The sequence below is a fragment of the Narcine bancroftii genome, chromosome 3 (assembly GCF_036971445.1).
Source record: "Narcine bancroftii isolate sNarBan1 chromosome 3, sNarBan1.hap1, whole genome shotgun sequence".
Classification (NCBI taxonomy): Eukaryota; Metazoa; Chordata; class Chondrichthyes; order Torpediniformes; family Narcinidae; genus Narcine; species Narcine bancroftii.
The window spans coordinates 15,862,609-15,882,887 of NC_091471.1; the positions used below are offsets into that span (position 1 = coordinate 15,862,609).

At 39.8% G+C, this 20,279-nt stretch overlaps 1 protein-coding gene across 2 annotated transcripts in view; it reads left to right on the forward strand.

Moving 5' to 3' along the window:
* atrn (attractin) overlaps positions 1-20,279 on the forward strand; it is a 520,815-nt gene that overhangs the window by 448,341 nt on the left and 52,195 nt on the right. Inside the window, exon 27 of one of the 2 annotated variants that reach the window (XM_069923527.1) lies at positions 17,935-18,275. The exons of the other annotated variant lie outside the window; for it this stretch is intronic. Within the exon in view, the coding sequence (XP_069779628.1) occupies positions 17,935-17,943 (9 nt within the window). The 3' untranslated portion in view covers positions 17,944-18,275. Of the gene's footprint in view, positions 1-17,934; positions 18,276-20,279 lie in introns of those variants that run through there. 2 annotated transcript variants of the gene reach the window in all.

The following is a 20,279-nucleotide window of genomic DNA, read 5'->3' on the forward strand; positions in this document are numbered from 1 at the left end:
GGGACAGCTGGCCACTGATGCACAGCTTGTCTCAGGTCCATCTTGAGGGCGAAGCATAAGGTGAGTTATTTTTCCAGGGTTATAATTAGGTATGATTAATTTTGTTCAAATATAAGATCCACCATCACTTGATGCGTCATAATGGTAGATGGTAGAAGGTAAAACAGTCCAAACCCGGGGATGGCTCCTTGCAAGTGTGAATATGTAGTGTCCCAGTTAAGAGTGGTCAAATGTGAACATCAAAAATGGTTGATGATCGATTCCTGGTTATAATGACGTGGATAGACCGCAGTGAACATTCCGTGTGAACGCAGTCATTTGCTGCCTGTAAGGAACGGGTGGCATTTATATAGCCACAAAATATTTCCTTTGGTGAGGGATGTTTAATTCACACACACTGTCCCCGGGGCCACTAATGACAAAGGCTGACAGTTTAGTGTCGCGAATGGTGTATGTTGGAGTGGCTGAGGGTGAATGGGCAAACACATTAGGGTTGCAGGCCAGATAAATTTGGATCGCAGACCGAAGGATGCCCGGCCCTGTAGTAGAAGGGCTGACACCACTGAGGCCTACTTATCCACACCATTCTACCAACACATACCACCTTTTCCATTCTCGTTCTTTCATTGATCATTAGTTTACATATTAAGCTGGGATAATAGCTCCAGGCTTCCTTGTAAATGAATAACTACACAGTTGAAAACAGGTTGTCAAGTCACTGTTTCAACCTGTTAAAAGATTTGTAGTGAGTATGGGAGCAGGAACTGGCATTTCCCAGATAATGTTTCTTCTTAAGCAGATTATCTGTGGTAATCACTTAATGGATGCCCTGCAGGAGATGCACACACGGTGGTGATAAGTCTCGATTTGCTATGTCTTTCTCCACTGTTACAGATGGGATGAATGCAGTTACAAATAATTTGAGCTTGAGAGCAATTAACACTGATTTGTATTTCTTTTCCAATTTAATCATTTTGAATAATGAAAGACAAAGACAGAGTAAATGTAAGCTCCTTTCACACTTGCAAGTGGTCCCAGGAATTAACGGACAATCGGCCTAAAAAAGAATCTAGTGTGAAAGGAAGATCTTCTCAACCCCAACATGAGATGACATCATGTCACGCCAGGGATAGACTGCCTCGACAATCCCCGACTTCTGCACTCAGGCAAGGGTAGAACAGGCAATTGCATTCTGGATTGAAATGACCCAAGGTTTTTGCGTGAGTGCAGGAACACGAAGGAAGAAAGGATTAAAATGAAGGTATAAAACTTTGCCATGGGAAAGTCGCAGTGGGAGAGAGAGAGAGGAAATAAATAGCATAACATAATGAAGCTTTATGAACAGCACACTATGAGCACTTCAGCCTCGGTTGTGGTTGTGCCAACCTATAGAAACCTTTGTAAGGAACCGTGGGAAAGTGCTGGCAATAAGTGGCAATAGTGGACAATTTTTAAACAGCGTCAGAAAGTTGGTAGTACTATAGTACACAATAAAGACTGTGGGGGCGGGGGGAAAAAGTGATGGCGGACATGGCTTCCCAGAATTCCATGTGGCAGAGAAACCCTTCCGTGTGTGCTTCGTGGATACAGCCGTGCATATAGCCCTTTCTCTACCACACAGAATTCCGGGAGAACAGGTCCGCCATCGCTTTCTTCCACAGTATTTATAAATTATACGTAATACCAACTTTCTCACACTGTATAAATTGCGCGCGATAGCACTACTAACTTTCCCACACTGTTTAAAAATTGTCAGCTATTGCTATTTATTGCCAGCACTTTCCCTCGGTTCCTTATAAAGCTTTATATAGGTTGCCACGACCACAAGAGAGGCTGAAGTGCTCATAGTGTGCTGTTCATAAAGCTTCATTATGTTATAATTAGGTATGATTAATTTTGTTCAAATATAAGATCCACCATCACTTGATGCGTCATAATGGTAGATGGTAGAAGGTAAAACAGTCCAAACCCGGGGATGGCTCCTTGCAAGTGTGAATATGTAGTGTCCCAGTTAAGAGTGGTCAAATGTGAACATCAAAAATGCCATTCCTATCCTGGGACACTGAATGGCCAATTTAGTGGAACACAAGTGTTCAAGGGGCTGTAGAAAGGTTGTTTCCCATGGTGAGAGCATCAAGGACAAGAGGGCACAGCTTCAGGATCGAAGGGTATCCACTTAGAACAATGATGTAGAGGAATTACTGCAGTCAGAGAGGGTGGTGATTCTGTGGAATTTATTGCCACAGATGGATGTGGAGACCAAGTCATTCAGTGTATTTAAGGGAGAGATTGATAGGTTCTTGACTAGCCAGGGACTTAAAGTTATGGAAAGAAAGCCAGGCAGTGAGGCTGCGTGGGAAAATGGATCAGCTCTTGATTGTATGGCAGGTCAGAATCGATGGGCTGAATAGCCTATTTCTGCTCCTATGTCTTATAGTCTTTTGGTCTTAAGAAGATCATTTTCCTGAAACAATTATGTTTTTTGCATATAACTGACGTGATTTTTTCTGTCGGCAATTATCATACCTACCTTCTTGAGAAACCATTCACACTGGAACAACCAGAACACCAAAAATTTGGATCTCACCGTGCGGAATTTTCAGTCCACATTGAACACCACTGCGTCAACATCGACTGTTGACGTATAACCTATATGAAAGGAGAGTATACCGTGTCATCAATAATGTTTGATTCCCTAATTTCTACGCCAGCGTTTATCCAACAAAGCTGATTTTCTGGTAATTGGCATGTTTTTAATTGAATTTCATAATGTCCAAATTCTGTATTCCATCCTTCGTTCAATGAGGAGAGAATTAGTTGATTGGGCCTGGTTTAATGTTCAGTCAGATTGTGGCTGATCTTTTACATGTATGTAATTTTTCAGTGCTAATCCCATCTTCATTCTCTCTGTTACAAGATCAAACCAGCAACCACAAAGAAAGCTTATCACACAGGGGTAAAGATGAACAATTACTTTATTAACAAAAATTCACCTTCAAACTTTAATTCAAAATTCCTCCTTTTATAACAATGCCCACTGGTTACTATGCAAATTTCTATAACAGTGTAAAACTAATAAATTCCACAGCCTAAATATAACATATATAATTAAAGTCTAAGTTTTATTTCCAATCAGCCCACAGAAAAACTTAGACACAAAACACACAAGACTCACAAAACTTCTATCTCAACTGAAGCAAAGATCATAAACAAAATTCAGTTTGTTTGGTAAACTGAAGCCAAAAGATCTTTGAGAGAGAGATAGAGAAAGCACAAAATTCGAAGTTGTCTTCTTGTGTTGCTTGCAGAGAGAGGAACAACTGGCTTGGTCCGGATCCTTCTGGCTGCCTTCAGAATGTTCATTCTTTTTGAAATCCCAACATTCTAAACTGTCCTCCAGACCATGATTTCTGCTCTGGGCCTTCTTTCACTCCACACCACCACCCAGTGATGGTTTTTCGTCCAAGTCCTGACATTTTTAGATCATTTTCTGCACATGCTCAGCCCGTCTCCCACTCTCTCAGCTCAGCCTGTCTCCCACTCTCTCAGCAGTCCACCTTCACCTTGGCTCTCTAGACAGAAAAAATAATGGATTATGATCAGTATATATTATTAACGGTTTTTGAGCAGTACAAATATACACATCAAAATGTTGCAACGCTAAAACAAGTGCGAATAACTCTTTCTCAATGGTTGAATAATTTTGTTGATGGTCGTTAAACTTTTTTTGAGAAGTATGAAATAGGATGTTCTATTCCAACACCATACTTCTTCTGTAACAGTACAGCACCAACCGCTTTGTCACTGGCGTCCACGGCTACAAAGAAGGGCTTTTCAAAGTTAGGGGACACAAGTACAGGCTGATGGCATAAAATGGCCTTTAACTTCAGAAAAGCTTCCTGGTATGCATCTCACCAGATAAATTTTTCTTTCTTTCCAAGTAGTTTTTTTTAATGGAAGTTCAATTTCTACAAAGTTTTTACAAAATCTACGATAGTAGCCAATCATACCTAAAAATTTCCAAAGAGCTTTCTTATAACCAGGGATAGGGAACTCAGTGATAGCCAATACTTTTGCTCCAACCGATGCCATCTGTCCCTGACCTACCACATAACCCAGATAAATTACAGTGGCATGTCCAAACTCACTCTTGTGCAAATTCACTGTGAGGTGTGCTTCCACCAGTCTCTGAAATAACTGCTCTAATTCAAGCATGTTTTCTTCCCATGTATCCGTACTAATTACTAAATCATCGATATAGGCTCCTGTGTGCTCTAAACCCTGAATCACTACATTAATCATTCTCTGAAATGTGCCAGGTGCAGTTTTCATCCCGAAAGGCATAACATATATAATCTCGAAGGTGTAACAAATGCAGAAATCTCCCTGCCTTTCTCTGTCAAAGGAACACACCAGTATCCTTTTAAGAGATCAGTCTTTGTAAGAAACTTAGCCTTCCCCACCTTATCTATACAATCATCTATTCTGGGAATAGAGAACGCATCAGTCTTTGTCACCATGTTTACCTTTCGATAATCTATACAAAACCTAATTGAGCGATCTGGCTTAGGCTCCAGAACACAGGGTGAACTCCAATTTGAACTTGATTTTAGGATGATGTCATTTTTGAGCATATAATCCACCTCTTGATCCAACAATCTGCTCTTTTCCTAATTAAATCAGTAAGGATGCTGCTTAATAGGCTTAGCATCACAGACCTCCACATCATGACAAGCCACAGTAGTTCTTCTTGGAACATCTGGGAATATATCCTTAAATTTCATAAGTAATGTCTTCATTTCTTCCCTTTCTGATTTAGTCAAATGCATTAACTTGATGTCTAAGTTTTGCAAAACTATAGAATTTTTCAACCTGGGGCTTATCACTTTGTGTGCTCCATGACCTTCCCCGAAATTTATCTCCTCCTTACTTTCCTCTATAATTAGCACCTTGGTTGGAATCCTAGTCTCCTCCTCAGTCATTTTCTCAAAAGTAAGGTTTAAGCATGTTCACGTGACAGACCTGTGTCTCTCTTTGATGATCAGGTGTCTCAATGACATAGGTGACCTGGTTAACTTTTGATTTCACCTTTATAGTCCTGAAAACTGAATTGACTGCATTGAAAACAAAACCAATATTTTGTCGCCAGGTTTAATGACCCTAATTTTTGCTTTTTGATCATACCGAATTTTCATTTTTCCCTGAGCAGTTTTTAAATTTTTCCTTGCCATCTCACAAGCCTGATGTAATTTGTTTTTAAATTTGAAAACATAATCCACAGTTTTGATTGTATATCATTATGTATTCACTGTTCCTTCAACAATAGTAATGGACCCCTGACTTCATGACCAAACAGCAACTCAAATGGACTAAAGCCAAGAGACTCCTGAGTTGCCTCTCTAACAGCAAACAATAACAAATGGATTCTTCATCCCAATCCTTTTTATTTTCCACACAGTAAGCCCTCATCATATTTTTCACAGTTAAATGGAACCTTTCCAAGGCCCCTTGACTTTCAGGATGATGGGCAGATGACACAATTTGATGAACTCCCACTGCATACACCACCTGTTGAAATATTCCAGACATAAAATTACTCCCTTGGTCCGATTGATTTTCCCTTGGTAGGCCAAACAGTGTGAAAAATTTTAGCATAGACTTCACAATCATCTTTTCTTTAATGTTTCTCAGGGGAATAGCCTCTGGATACATTAAAGCTGTGCATGTGAGTGTTAACAAATATTCATTACCTGCTTTGGTTTTTGGCAATGGGCCAACACAATCCACTATCACTTTTGAGAAGGGCTCCCTGAAAGCAGGGATGGGTTGTAAAGGTGCCACTGGTGGTCCTTGATTAGGCTTGCCCACCAGTTGACAAGTGTGACAGGTTCTACAAAAGTTCACAACATCCTTTCTTAATTTCGGCCAATAAAACTGTTTCCTTATCTTTTCTACCGTCTTCTTCACTCCAAGATGACCTCTTAAAGGTGTACTATGAGCCAACTTTAATATTTAATTCCTGTAAGTTTTAGGAATTACAACTTGCCTTACTACCACCCAGTTTTCACTGGCAGGTATCACTTGCGGTCTCCACTTTCTCATCAATATTCCATCTTGAACAAAGTAACCTACTGGCACAGTTTCAATTTCTTGGTTTGACAGAATCTTATCTCTTATCCCAGCAAGATCAGGATCATGCTTTTGTCTGTCGCCAATGTCCGCGCTGAGCTGTGTTCGTTTGGCGAGGCTAGTCCACCACTCATTTTGGATCTCCCGGAGTTTGCGCTGAAGATGGCTGCATGCGCGACGGAAGGCTTGTTTCTTCTCTGGACAGGACGGCTTTGTAAGGTGAGCCTGGTGGGCAGCTCGCTTCTTTGCCAGCAGCTCCTGGATTTCCTGGCTGTTTTCGTCAAACCAGTCCTTGTTTTTCCTGGAGGAGAAGCCCAGTACCTCTTCAGTGGATTGCAGTATGGTAGCCTTCAACTGATCCCAGAGGGTTTCAGGGGACGGGTCCGTGAGGCGGGTTGCAACGTCGAGCTTTGCTTTGAGGTTTGCCTGGAAGTTTCCTCTCGCTTCGTCTGACTGCAGTTTTCCAACATTGAACCTCTTTCTGGGGGCTTTATTGTTCCTGGGCTTTGGCTTGAAGTGAAGGTTGAGCTTGCAGCGAACCAGCCGGTGGTCAGTGTGGCATTCCGCGCTAGGCATGACCCTGGTGTGGAGCACATCTTGTTTGTCACTTTCTCGCACCAGGATGTAGTCCAGGAGGTGCCAGTGTTTGGATCGGGGATGCATCCAGGTGGTCTTAAGGCTGTCCCTCTGCTGAAAAAGGGTGTTTGTAATGACAAGCCGCTGTTCTGCGCAGAGCTCCAACAGGAGGCGCCCATTGTCGTTGCACTTGCCGACGCCATGCTTGCCCAGGATTCCTGGCCAGGTTTCTGAGTCTTTGCCGACACGAGCGTTGAAGTCGCCCAGGATGACAACCTTGTCGGCTGTAGGGGTACGTTGGATGAGGTTGCGCAGGTCGGTGTAGAACTTGTTCTTTTCTGCTGGTTCCGCCTGGAGGGTTGGAGCATAGACACTGATGAGGGTGATGTGACGCTTGTTTTGAAGTGGGAGTCGCATGGACATGATTCGGTCCGAGAGGCCTGTCGGAAGGTTTTCGAGTTTGGAGGCAATGAAGCTCTTGACCATGAAGCCTACACCAGATAGGCGTCGTTCATCCGAAGGCTTGCCAGACCAGTAGAGTGTGTAGCCCGCGCCGCGTTCTTGGAGGCTGCCTACATCTGCCAGGCGGAGCTCTCCACTGGCCACCGTGACAGAGGTGCACCAAAGAAAAGGTACAAGGACTGCCTAAAGAAATCTCTTGGTGCCTGCCACATTGACCACCGCCAGTGGGCTGATAACGCCTCAAACCGTGCATCTTGGCGCCTCACAGTTTGGCGGGCAGCAGCCTCCTTTGAAGAAGACCGCAGAGCCCACCTCACTGACAAAAGGCAAAGGAGGAAAAACCCAACACCCAACCCCAACCAACCAATTTTCCATTGCAACCGCTGCAATCGTGTCTGCCTGTCCCGCATCGGACTGGTCAGCCACAAACGAGCCTACAGCTGACGTGGACTTTTTTACCCCCTCCATAAATCTTCGTCCGCGAAGCCAAGCCAAAGAAAGAAGAATTCATCTCTTGACAAAAGCAAAGCTGGATCCTTCAGTTTGTCCTTAATGCTTGCCTCCACTACAGGATCATCTTTATCTACCTCTACCATTTTTCTAGACATGGCTCTAGTAATGACACATGCAAGGTAGATTTCCAAATCCTTTTCGGACTCATAAACCAATGGCTTACTTGTGAGTTCCATCACAGGTATGACTTTACCCTCTGCTAAATCATTCCCTAACAAGGAGAAATTCCATCCACCAACAGATTTGATCTTATCCCTATCTTAACCGGGCCATTAACTAAGTCTGATTTCATCACTATTCTATGCAAAGGTATATCCCTAACTTTCTCACTCTGAACACAGGCAGTTGGTACCACCCCTTTCTCTTTCTTTCTTTTCAGTACAGGCCAATTTGCTATTATGTGCCCTGGCTTCTTACAATAGTGGCAAATAACACTCGAAAATTTTTCCTTCACCCATTTCTCTTCATCTCTTCCTTTAACCTCACTTCTATATTTTCTTTCTACTCTACTTGGATTATCAGCAGTATTCCTTTGAAAGGTTTTATCTGGTGTCCACTTAGGCTTGTGCGTTAAAGCATATTCCTCTGCGAATTTAGCCAATTCTTGCCAAGTTTTTTATGTTTTTCTCTGCCAAGTTCACTTGCATATCATCAGGAACACAATTTTGAATCTTCTCAATCAGAATGATTGCCCTCAATAAATCAAAGTTATTTTCTACTTTCATTGCGGCACACCGTCGATCAAAACATACATCCTTCCTATAAACAAAATCCAGATAAGATTGGATTGCTGCTTTTTTTAAACTCCTGAACTATAAGCCTCTGGAGCTAATTCATAAGATCGGAGTATAGCCTGCTTTACAAATTCGTAATCAGCTGCTTATTGTACAGTAAGACACGAGTACACCTGTTGGGCTTTCCCTTTAACAATACTCTGTAGCAGGAGTGACCACTGTTCTGGTGGCCATTTTAAATTTACAGCTACTTTCTCAAAATGCTGAAAATACTGGTCTATTTCAGTTTCCTCAAATGGAGGAACTAACCTCACTTCTCTACTGACCAGAAACCTCTCCTCCTGACCAACACGCGGGTTTTGGGCTTCTTCCTCTCCTTGGGTTAGGGTCTGCCTCAATTTAGCTAATTCTAGCTCAGGTTTCCGTTCATTCTCTCTCTCCTCCCTTGCAGCTGCCCTTTCCTCCATTTCTGCCTGCCTTACTGCTTCCCGTTCAGCTTTCCTTTATGCCTCTTTTTTTTCCTCTAATTCTAGTTTTCTCAAAGCCAACTTTACTTCCTCTGAAGTTTTCTCCTTTGGAAACTGTTCTCTTGCAGCTTCTTCAAATACCCCCTTTCCTACATAGAGCTTAACAATCTTTCGGGCAATTTCCTTTTTTTTTCATCCCAGTTCTTACTGTAAGAAGTTTTAACTTGCCAACTATAATCATCAGATCTGACTCTTTAGGCATTTTTAAATTAACCACTGAAGGGTCAGGTATGAAGGATCATGGTTGCTGGTTTTTCAGTTGGTGATTTATACACTCACCGTTTAATTTCAAGCTGGAGGTTGAGTCAAACTCAGACGACTGATAACTAAGCACAAGTCAATCACCCCTTAAACTTCCAAATTGGTTTGATCCTGGATGAATTCCCCAAATTATGTTACAAGATCAAACCAGCAACCGCAAAGAAGGCATATCACACAGGTGTAAAGATGAACAACTACTTTATTAACATAATTTCACCTTCAAACTTTAATTCAAAATCCCCCCCCCCCTCCTTTTATAACAATGCCCACTGGTTACTATGCAAATTTCTATAACAGTGTAAAACTAATAAATTCCCCAGCCGAAATATAGCAAATATAATTAAAGTCTAAGTTTTATTTCTAACCAGCCCACAGAAAAACTTAGACACAAAACACAAAAGACTTACAAAGTCTGAGCTGAAGCAAAGATTATAAACTTTGTTTAGTAAACTGAAGCCAAAAGATCTTTGTGTGTGAGAGAGAGAGAGAGAGAGCACAAAATTCGAAGTTGTCTTCTTGTGTTGCTTGCAGAAAGAGGAACAACTGGCTTGGTCCGGATCCTTCTGGCTGCCTTCGGAATGTTCATCCTTTTTGAAATCCCAACATTCTAAACTGTCCTCCAGACCATAACTCATGCTCTGGGCCTTCTTCCACTGCACACCACCACCCAGTGGTGGAGGTTTATCATCCAAGTCCAGACATATTTAGATCATTTTCTGCACATGCTCAGTCTGTTTCCCACTCTCTCAGCAGTCCACCTTCACCTTGGCTCTCTAAGGCAAACTGTCACTTTTTAACATAAAATAATACCCATAACTTTGATGATCTCTGTCTGGAATATACTCAGCATCTGAACCTTCATAGATCTCCTGATGAGGGAATCCCAAAGATTCATGCTGTCTGAAGAAGATTTTTTTCCCAATCTTAGATGGCCCCTTACTTAGAGACTCAGGTTCCAAGCATGATGCCTCAGGGAAGTATCACACTCCACAAAGTTTCTGCATCAGCACTGGTACCATATTTCAGTAATATTTTATTGGCTACAAAATGCTTTGCAACGCAAGAGATAGGAATCTGAAAAAAAAACAGAAACCCTCTTGTTATGCAGTGATATTACATCTGAACTGCTACTGGAGATGCACCCTGTACATCCCAACTCTCCTGGCTAGAGAATTCCAAGGTACCCAACTCTGAATGAAGACAGATGTAAAATACATAAATTTGCAGACACTGTGGTAGAAGTAAAATCACAAATCTGGAGAAACTCAGGAGGTCAAACGGTGTACTTTATATAGCAAAGATAAAACTAAAATACCTGACATTTCGGGCTTGAGCCCTCCATACCTTGATGAAGGGCTCAAGCCTGAAATGACGGTTATGTATTTTTATCTTTGCTATATAAAGGAGACTGTTTGGCTTTCTGAGTTTCTCCAGCATTGTGTTTTTATCTAAAAGAAGACATTATTTTTCATCTTGACACAAAACATTGACCCATTGAGATTTTGCTACTGACTAGAGATTCCAACCAGAGAAAACAGCTTTTCATGTGGTGCAGGAGGGAATACATTAAATTCTTGGACCATTGGGGATGGTTCTGGGGAAACTGAACAGAGTAGACAAGTTGTACTTGAGGCTGGAAGGTTTGCCTGTGCTTCTTAAGTAACAAAGACTGAGGAACGGAATTGGGCCATTCTAGTCCTCTCAAAATGAATGCCAATATCACATTTGCATTCCTTACAACCAATTCAAACTCAAGTTAACCTTCAGATAATCCTGCACCAGGACTCCCAAGTCCCTTTGGACCTCTCTCTTCTGAATTGTCTCTCAGTTTAGAAAGTCCATGACCATACTCTTTCCATGGCTGAATTCCATCTGCCACTTCTTTTCCCATTCTCCCAACCTGTGCAAGTCCTTCCGCCGGCCAACTCCCTGCTTCTTCAATATCACTTGCCTCTCCGACTATCTTTGTATCATCTGCAAAATTGGCACAAGTCGAGCAATTCCATCATCCAAATAATTTACATAGAACATTAAAGGTTGTGGACACAACCCTGCTTGAACACCACTGTTTAAGAGAAGCCCCTTTTTATATTGCTCGTCAGCCAATCTTCTGTCCATGCTATGACCTTTACGAGGGGCTCCTTCCTTGTTTAGCAACATCATGTGTGGTGCCTTGTCTAAAAACCTTCTGAATCTCCAAGTAAACAACATCCAAGGATTCTCCATTGCCTGTCTTTTTCATTATTTCCCCCTGAAACCTCACCCTTAATAATGGGCTCTGGAATCTTGGCAACCATGAGGTTTGGCTAAGAGACCTATAATTTTCTGTCTTTTACCTCTTCTTTCTTAAACAGTCCTCTGGAACCATTGCTAATTCTAGTAATTTGACCAGTGGTTCTCCATCCTTTTCTTTCCACTCACATACCACTTTATCTAATCCCTATGCCAAAAGTAGTCTGTGATTAGTAAGGGATTGCTTAAGGTGGTATGTAAGTGGGAAGGGAAGATTGAGAATCACTGCTCCAGACCCAATTGTTACCGAAATATTTTGCTTGAGAAAAATGGTCATTGGCCCATTTCCTTTGCACATGACAAGTCAATGAGGGACGATTAAAACAGGGATTTTAAAACCTTTTTCTTTCCACCCACATCCCACTTTAAGCAATCCCTTACCAATCACAGAGCACTTAAAGTGGGATGTGGGTGGAAAGAAAAAGGTTGAGAACCACTGGATTAGAATCAACAATGGTTCCAGGGGACTGTTTAAGAATGCCAAGCTGAAATCAATGAACAACAGCCTAGCTTTTGAAGCATAATTTTCTAGGTGCATCAGGATGGAATGAAGGGTCATGAAAATAATATCATCTGTAGAGTTTTTATACTTGCAGTTTCTCTACTCTACCAACAAGATTTCTACAAATCGTAATCCAATGTCCACTCTTGCTAAGGATTTGAATTCGTTTTTTTTTAATCTACCAACAGAGCCACCCCACTCCTTCTGCCCACCTGCCTGTCTTTTCCCTTGGATGTTTAAGTCCCAGTTGTGGTCCTACTCCACCCACGAATTTGTTATGCCAACAAGGTTATACCTGCTGATTTCTAACTGTGCTTTAAGAGAAGGCATAAGGAAGTTTGGCAGGGGCATAGAAAGCTCATCAAAGTTTCGGGATGGAGAAAGGCAGATGTGAGAACAGAAAGTTAGTAAGATTATAAGGCAAACTGAAGGACTGAAAGTCGAGAAGCGCAAAATACTTGGATGTGCTGGAATCTTGAGCAAACAGAATTAGAATTTATTGTCATGGACACTATTGTTTTGTGGCAGTATTAGAGTGCAAATATTGCTAGAAATTACATTTCAGAAATAAATAGTACAAGAAAATTAGAGAAAGTGAGGTGGTGTCTATGGTTCATTGTCCATTCGGAAATCTGATGGCAGAGGGAAAGAAGCTGTCCTCATGCTGCGAGGTGCTCGTCTTCAGGTTCCTGTTCCTTTTTTCCTGATGGTAACAGTGTGAAGAGGGCAAGGCCTGGGTGGTGGCAGACCTTGAGGATAGAGGTTGCATTCTTAAAACACTGCCTCTTGTAGATGTCCTCTCGATGAAGTGAAGACTGGCTGATTTAAAAACTCTAGTTTTTTTCTGTCCTGTGCATTGGCACTTCCATACTAGACAATGATGCAACCAGATACACCTGTATAAATTTGCTAGAGTTTTTGATGACATATCACATCTCTTCAAACCTCATGAAGTCTAACCACTGGAGAGCCTTCGTGATTGCATCAACATGTAGACCCCAGGACAGATCTTCAGAGATGTTGGCACCTAAAAAATTTGAATTTGTTGATCCTCTCCATTGCTGATCCCTTGATGAAGACTGGTTTGTGTTCTCCTGATTTCTTCCAGAAGCCCACAATCAGCTCCAGAAACAGTGAGATCCTGGAGGGACTCAGCGGATCAGGTAGCATTCATGGGTAGAAATTTCAGGTCATGAAAGGAATCTGAAAATTAAAGAACCTACAGAAACATGAAAATCTGAAACAAAGAGAAACAGTTATGTTAACTCTGTCTTTCCATGAATGTTGCAGAATTTTTCCAGCATTTTCGGAGTTATTAAATAAGTCTGCCGGTGTGTAATAGGACATGCCATGCACGCAGCAATGTACATAATGTACTCATAGACTGGTGGAAGCAGCAACTACAGAAACCTGATGTTGAGCATCAGTAATGGGAGCTTCATGTACCTGGTTGTGGAGCTTTTAGCTGAGACAGAGAAGGGGATATAAAAGATAGGTGGTGGAAATATTTCTTTAAGAAACAATTGTAACCATATAACCATTTACAGCACAGAAGCAGGCTAATTTGGTCCTACTAGTCCCTGCCGAACATTATCTCCTACCTAGTCCCACTGACCCACATTTAGCCCATAACCCTCCACACCTCTCCCGTCCATAAGCCTATCCAACCTATCCTTGAATATTAACATCGATCTTGCTTCTACCACCACTGACGAAAGTTCATTCCATACCCCCAGCTGCAAGATGAGTTGATCCATGTGAAGGTTCATTGAATTAAGCTATATTTTGTGCTGAACTGAAGAATATAAAAGAGAAAATGTGTTCTGGGCCTTTAAATCGATAGCATGCAATTAAAAAAAAAACACATTTGCAGTGAAGTTTCTGACATGCAGAATGCTCATGCAATGGTTCTGAAGATTTTAATCACGCAAATGTTAATTGGGGTTCAGAGTCATTATTAAAGGAACCAATGGCACAGAATTCTTAAACTGCAATCAAATAACTTTTTCAGACAGTATTTAGGAAGACCAACACAAAGTAAAGGGTAGGGGGCTGCAATAATGAATTTTGTTTTGGAGAATTAGACTAGGGAGATGAATGTGGCCTCAGTGCAAAATCATTTTTGTTCATTATTTGTTAGGTTTAAAATGAAAGATGAAAACAAATTCTGCAAGAAGCCAGTAGACGTTGACATATTTCATGCTGTCTCCTAGTAACACCTTGCTAGCTCTCTCTGCGTGTTTGAGATAAATGGTCAATTTTGATTTTATTTGTTCTACAAAATGGAAGGAATTAGTTGTTCCGACAACTTTTATTGACCGTTTAATCATTTAATTGTTTAATCATTGTTTTAGTATCGTATATCAATGTTCTTTAATGGCTTGTAATAATACAGTAACAGATATAACATTTAATAAACCGTGGAAAACTCAACTCAACTTTAGTATGGATTTGTTTGAACAAGTGATAGACAACATCAACATTATAATTTCTGCAAGCAACTATAAAGGAAAATAGAGTGAACATTATTCAATGCAATTTTGTGTAGTTATGGAAAAAGACAAAGATTAAATAGGAATAGAAGTTCTAAATTGGGCTAAGTCTAGTTTTTGAGTCTGAGAAGTAATTGAACAAAAGTAGTCTGGAACCACCTACTTTTTGGAAAGTCGGCCTTGCAGCAATGGCAGGCAATCAAGAGGAGATTCAGGATAAACCTGTTTCTAAAAAGGTAAACGATGGAGCTGGAAAATCCAAAACATTCTGGATGACAAGATCATAAGAGAATGAGACAAAAAAAGGAAACAGTGTCCTGGGCATTAGCCTTTACTCCATTGAGAACATCGACAAGAGGTGGTGTCTCAAGACCCTCACAGGAGCTACAGGAGCCTGAAGATGAACACCAAACTATACAGAAGCAGCTTCTTCCCCTCAGATTTCTGAATGGACAATGAACTACAGATACTACGTCTCTTTCTCTCTTCTTTTTCACTAATTTAATTTTTTTATATGTAATTGATAGCAATTTTGCACCTATAATGCTGCCATCAAACAGCACATTTTGTGACATGTTCATGACAATAAATTCTTCTGACTTTGAATGAAATTGAAGAAAAAAACAGATGGAATTAAAAATGAAACATAAAATCAAAGCAAATGGGAATAATTTTAAGTACACAAAAAGCAATCGTAATGGTGTTTAGCATGGAGCCCATTAGAGGTCAATAATATAAGCTGGAGATGGAAGGTATGCATAGGTTTCTAAGAAATAAGTTTAATTGCTTTTACAAAATTTGAGTGCAGCTCAGGAAGGAAGTGGCACATTTATTGAAAGGGATGCTCAAAAAAAGAGGGACTATTAAAAGATTTGGTATCTTTGAGAGTTGATAAGATGTGAAATACATTCCAGTGTGTCAAAAAGGACTGAGGCTTCTGGCCTTTTTTCCAATCATCTTTGTTTTACAGAAGTAGTGCCAGATGATTGGAGACTCTTAAACAGATAAATAGTGCAATTACAAGCCAATTGGTTTCATCTTTGTGGTAGGTAAATTATTTGAATCAATTATGAGGAACAAATATAAACTATTTAAATAAACACAGGTTAATTAAGGTCAGTATGAATTTGTTAAGGAAGACTGATTGACTTGATTTAACAAACCAAGGTAATTAACTCACAGCATTGAACAGTGCAGCACACGAACAGTGCCTTTGGCTCACAATTTATGTACTGAACATGATGTCAAATTAAACTATTTTCTGCATGTCTATGTACCTGTCCGCTTCTGCCTTACCACCCACCCTCAGCAGTGATTTTCGGGAACCTTGTAATATTCTTTAAACCTTCCACCTGGGGGGCGTGGCAAGATGGTGTAAGGAATAGACGTGCCTTCCAGTCCTCTCCTGACTCTTTGTTATTGTTTTGTCTATAAGTGCCCGTTAAAACTTTCTAAAAAGTTTATAAATAGTTAGAGGTGTTGAACTAGCTTCTAATGGTACAATTGCTGAAAAAAAGTAAAAGAAAACGGCAACAGGTCGCTAAGAAATTACATTTCCCGAAGTTATCTGAGCCTACCTGTTTACAAGAAGCCAGGACTCAGCGTGGAATGGATCCAAGAGGAGAAGTGCAGGATTCGGCAAAGGAGCTCCGCTCTGTACCGGTAGGGCTCTTTAAAGATGGCGCCCAGTAGCCTTTGGAACAAAGGGCTAGCCAGACGCCTGTATTTCAATCAACGCCCGCTATGAGCGCTGTCACTGAACCTTTGACAGTTGGAACAGCTGGGACGCCGCCAGCTGAAGACCCGACTTTAAAGAGACGTCCACCGATTGATGCAGCGGTGGCGCTGCGAAATGCACCACCAGTTATGAAGACTTCAACAGATCTTGATGTAATGAAGGCTTTTGATGTAATATGGGTTAAGGATAACCCTGACTATCAGTCTTCAGATACTGCTGAGGAGGTTGTGGCAGGGGTTTCTACACGTAGTCATACTGCAAGAAAAGCAGTTAAATTAAGGGAAGGAAAAGAAGATCCTTTGGTCACTCAGAAACAACAGGATCCTATTTTGCCTGAATCTATTCCAGTTGATATGCTTATCAAGAATCTTGAATTTAAGTTATCTTCTTCAATCAAAGAGATAGGTAAATCTTTGGTTCAAGTTAATACTAAGCTTAATACCTTGGTGGATATTAATACTCAACAGATGGTTGATTATGGAGCTTTTAAGCTTGAAACAAATGAAAGACTTGATGTTTGTGACCAAGGTATAGTTGAGGTATAAGATCAAATACAAGACGTAAATAAAACAATTGAAACTTTACAAATTCAGAATAAATATTTAGCGAAAAAGGTTGATTATTTGGAGAATCAGTCTAGACGGAACAATGTAAAAATTATTGGCTTGCCAGAAGATATAGAAGGACCAGATCCAAGAAAATTTTTTACCGATTGGATTCCACAAGTGTTAGGACAAGATAAGTTCCCGGAAGGTTTAATACTGGAACGTGCTCACCAAGCTCTGAGAAGAAAGCCTTTTCCAGGACAGAATCCAAGACCTGTTCTGCTCCGTTGTTTAAATTATTATGATAGAGAGACAATTTTGCGTGTGGCTATTAGAAATGCGCAACAAAGTAGATCTCCTTTGATGGTCCAGAACAATCTTGTTTTTTTTTAATCCGGATTTGAGTCAAGAAGTTATGTCTCAACGACGTGAATTTAATCTTGTGTAAGAAGTGCTATGGAAAAAAGGATATAAAGTAACATTTAGATACCCTGCAGTATTGAAGATTTTCCAGGATGGATGTCAACCAAAATTTTTTGATAACCCTAAAGAAGCTATGGACTTTGCTCAATTGTTACCAATCACGCAATTCCAGGAACGACGTAGTCCTCCACGGTCTCCAAAGAGAGTGGAGACACAAGATGGGAATCGAATTTCAAGAAGAAATGGAAGCAATGGTGGTCGGAGTGACAAAGTTGATTAAAAAATTTTTTTTTCCCCGAGAAGATGTAGATAATGATGATAGTTTAATGTGAAATGGGAGTTAGGAGAGGGAACTGGGTGGGCATTATTTTCCAGAAGTCATCAGCTACGTGTGAGTTATCTCACACCCAATATTTTGTGGGAGTTACCGTATTGTGCAGTTCAGACAGGAGGAGGTAGTTGTAACCTCTTACCTGTTTTTTTTAATTAATTTTTGGATTAAGGAGTGAAGTTTCTTTTTATTATTTTTATTTAAAAAAATAATTTCCTTTTTTTTGTTGTAGTTTTAAGAGGGGATAGGGGGAGGGGGTCCTTTTTTTTCTTGTTTTTTTTCTTGTTATGTTGTTGTAAGAAAGGTCTAAATTAAAGTTTGCTTCTCTTAATGTCCAGGGTTTAAATAATCCTATTAAGCATAAGAAAGTACTTAAAAAAAATTGAAAGTTGATGTGGCTTTTTTGCAGGAAATTTAATTAACAGATAAGGAACATGTGAAACTTAAAAAGGAGTGGCAATTTTGGTGCACAAGAATCTACTATTTCAGTTACAGAATGAAGAGAAAAATGGTGGAAGATTATTAAAACTGAATTGTACAATCTTTAATGAGGCTTGGACTTTGCTTGATGTTTATGCTCCAAATGTTGAGGATACAGCTTTTGTTGTGGATATGTCTTTATTACTTGGACAAGTAAATTCTAATGTGATAATTGGGGGAGATTTAAATGTGGTATTGGAGCCTTTATTGGACAAGTATTCAAGAGCAATTAAGACATTATATAATAATCAACGTTCCTTTTACACATACTGGTTGGTTTTGTGATTGATTGCAACAGTTTTGGAAAGGTATTCAATCTATTTTTAATAGTTTATATAATATCTATGTTGTATTAGATCCTGATATATTTTTATTAAGGAATATGTAATCATTAATTGACTTAGGCTTAATTGATTATTAGATTTCTTGTATTTATTTAGCCTTAGTGGTGGCCAAGAAATGTATAGCGCTTACTTGGAAAGTTAGAAATATATTAACCTTAGATAGGTGGTATTTAGAGATGAAGTCTTGTTTAATTATGGAAAAGATATCCTTTTCAATTCAAGATAGGATGTCTTTTTATAAGCTGATGTGGACTCCATTTGTTAAGTACATGTAAGTAAGTTTGACTTAAATATGTTTCATGTGTGATATTTTAGATTTGATAACTTTTTTATTAGTATTTTTACCTGTTATTTTTCTTTTTGTTTGTGAGTGTTTTTTTATTATATATAATATTATTAACTTTATTAATTCTTCACTCTTTATTTTTGGGGGGGAGGGGTGGGTTTTTTTTATATATAGATTTTTAGTGGCCATATATATGGGGGGGGTTAGACTAATTTAAGTTAGGTCATTAATGCTGTGTTGTAATAATTACTTTATTTTTCTTTTTCTTTAAATGTAATTTTTTTGTTTTATTCTTGTGATAAAATCTTTAAATAAAGTTTAAAAAAACCTTCCACCTCTTAACTTAAAGCTATACTCTTGAGTTTTTGACGTTTCCACACTTGTAATTTCAAGGCTTTAGAACACTACAGCACAATACAAACCCTTTGGCCCCTGATGTGCTGACCCATATGTTCCTTAAAAAAAAAGTACAAAATCCACCCTACCCAGTAACCCTCTATTTCTCTTTCATCCATGTGCCCGCCTAAGAGTCTCTTAAATGTCCCTAATGTTTCAGCCTTTATCACGATCCCTGACAAGGCATTCCACAACTCTCTGTATAAAAAAACTTATCCCTGACGTCTATGTGACAGTTTATGTTATATTTTTTATTGTATATCGATATGTTTTAAAGGAAATAAATTGTGGCAGTTTTTTTAGTGTAGGTCACATACAAACACTTCAAAACAGATCTCATTTAAAATGCAAGAGCTCTGCTCAAGCCAGACGGTCCAGGCTCTGGGTGCCTTTGCAAAAACTTTGAAGAAAGCCTATGACTTCACAAGTAGGTGTTAATTGGAGATGCTCTGGAGTAATGGATTATTGCTTTGGAACGCAACAGATGAACGGACTCGGAAAATTAGGTCTGGAGCTGCAGTCCGTCTGAGTACAGTTGGCTGTTCTAAGAGGGTCATGTGGTTTTCTCTGAGTGAGAGAGATAGAGGGATAATTCAGTTTTACCGTCAGCAGCAGCAGCAGGGACTGGAACAGGACAAGCTGACAAGCTTGTGGAAAAACCCCACTTTGAAGATGGGTTGTGAGTTCTTAGTTCAGCCTGGTCAAAGCCATTGTGGTCCATACAAGAAGAGATGGCTGGCTGTATAATGTTTCACTTGAAATAAGGGAAACAGAAAAAGGAACTCTGTGGTGTCCTGAAAGAAAGAGGTTATCGTCTGGAAAACCCTGATGGGTCACATTTCTTTAGCAAGACACTGAAGTGGCTGATCAGAAGGAACCAGTTGTGGGTGTCCAGTGAGCAACAAATTTTTCTTTGAAAACTGACAAGAACCTTCCTGAGTGGTACCATTTACTTTTCAAGCATCAAAACCTGGTGAAATTCATAAATGTTAAATTCTGTGCACAGTATAAGAATTGCCCGCAACCAGTGAACTTGGAGGAGTGAGAAGTGAGATTGGAATGTGAATTAAAGAACTTTTCTGAACTTACACACACATTACATACACATGTACTTTGAATTAGAAGAGGGTTAAGTTAATTTAATAGTAATAAGTTAAAGTTTGATCCTGTTTCCATGTTTAAAGATAATTAAAAATAACTTTTGTTTAAGTAACTATTTGTTTTGCTGAATTTCTATTGCTGCTGGGT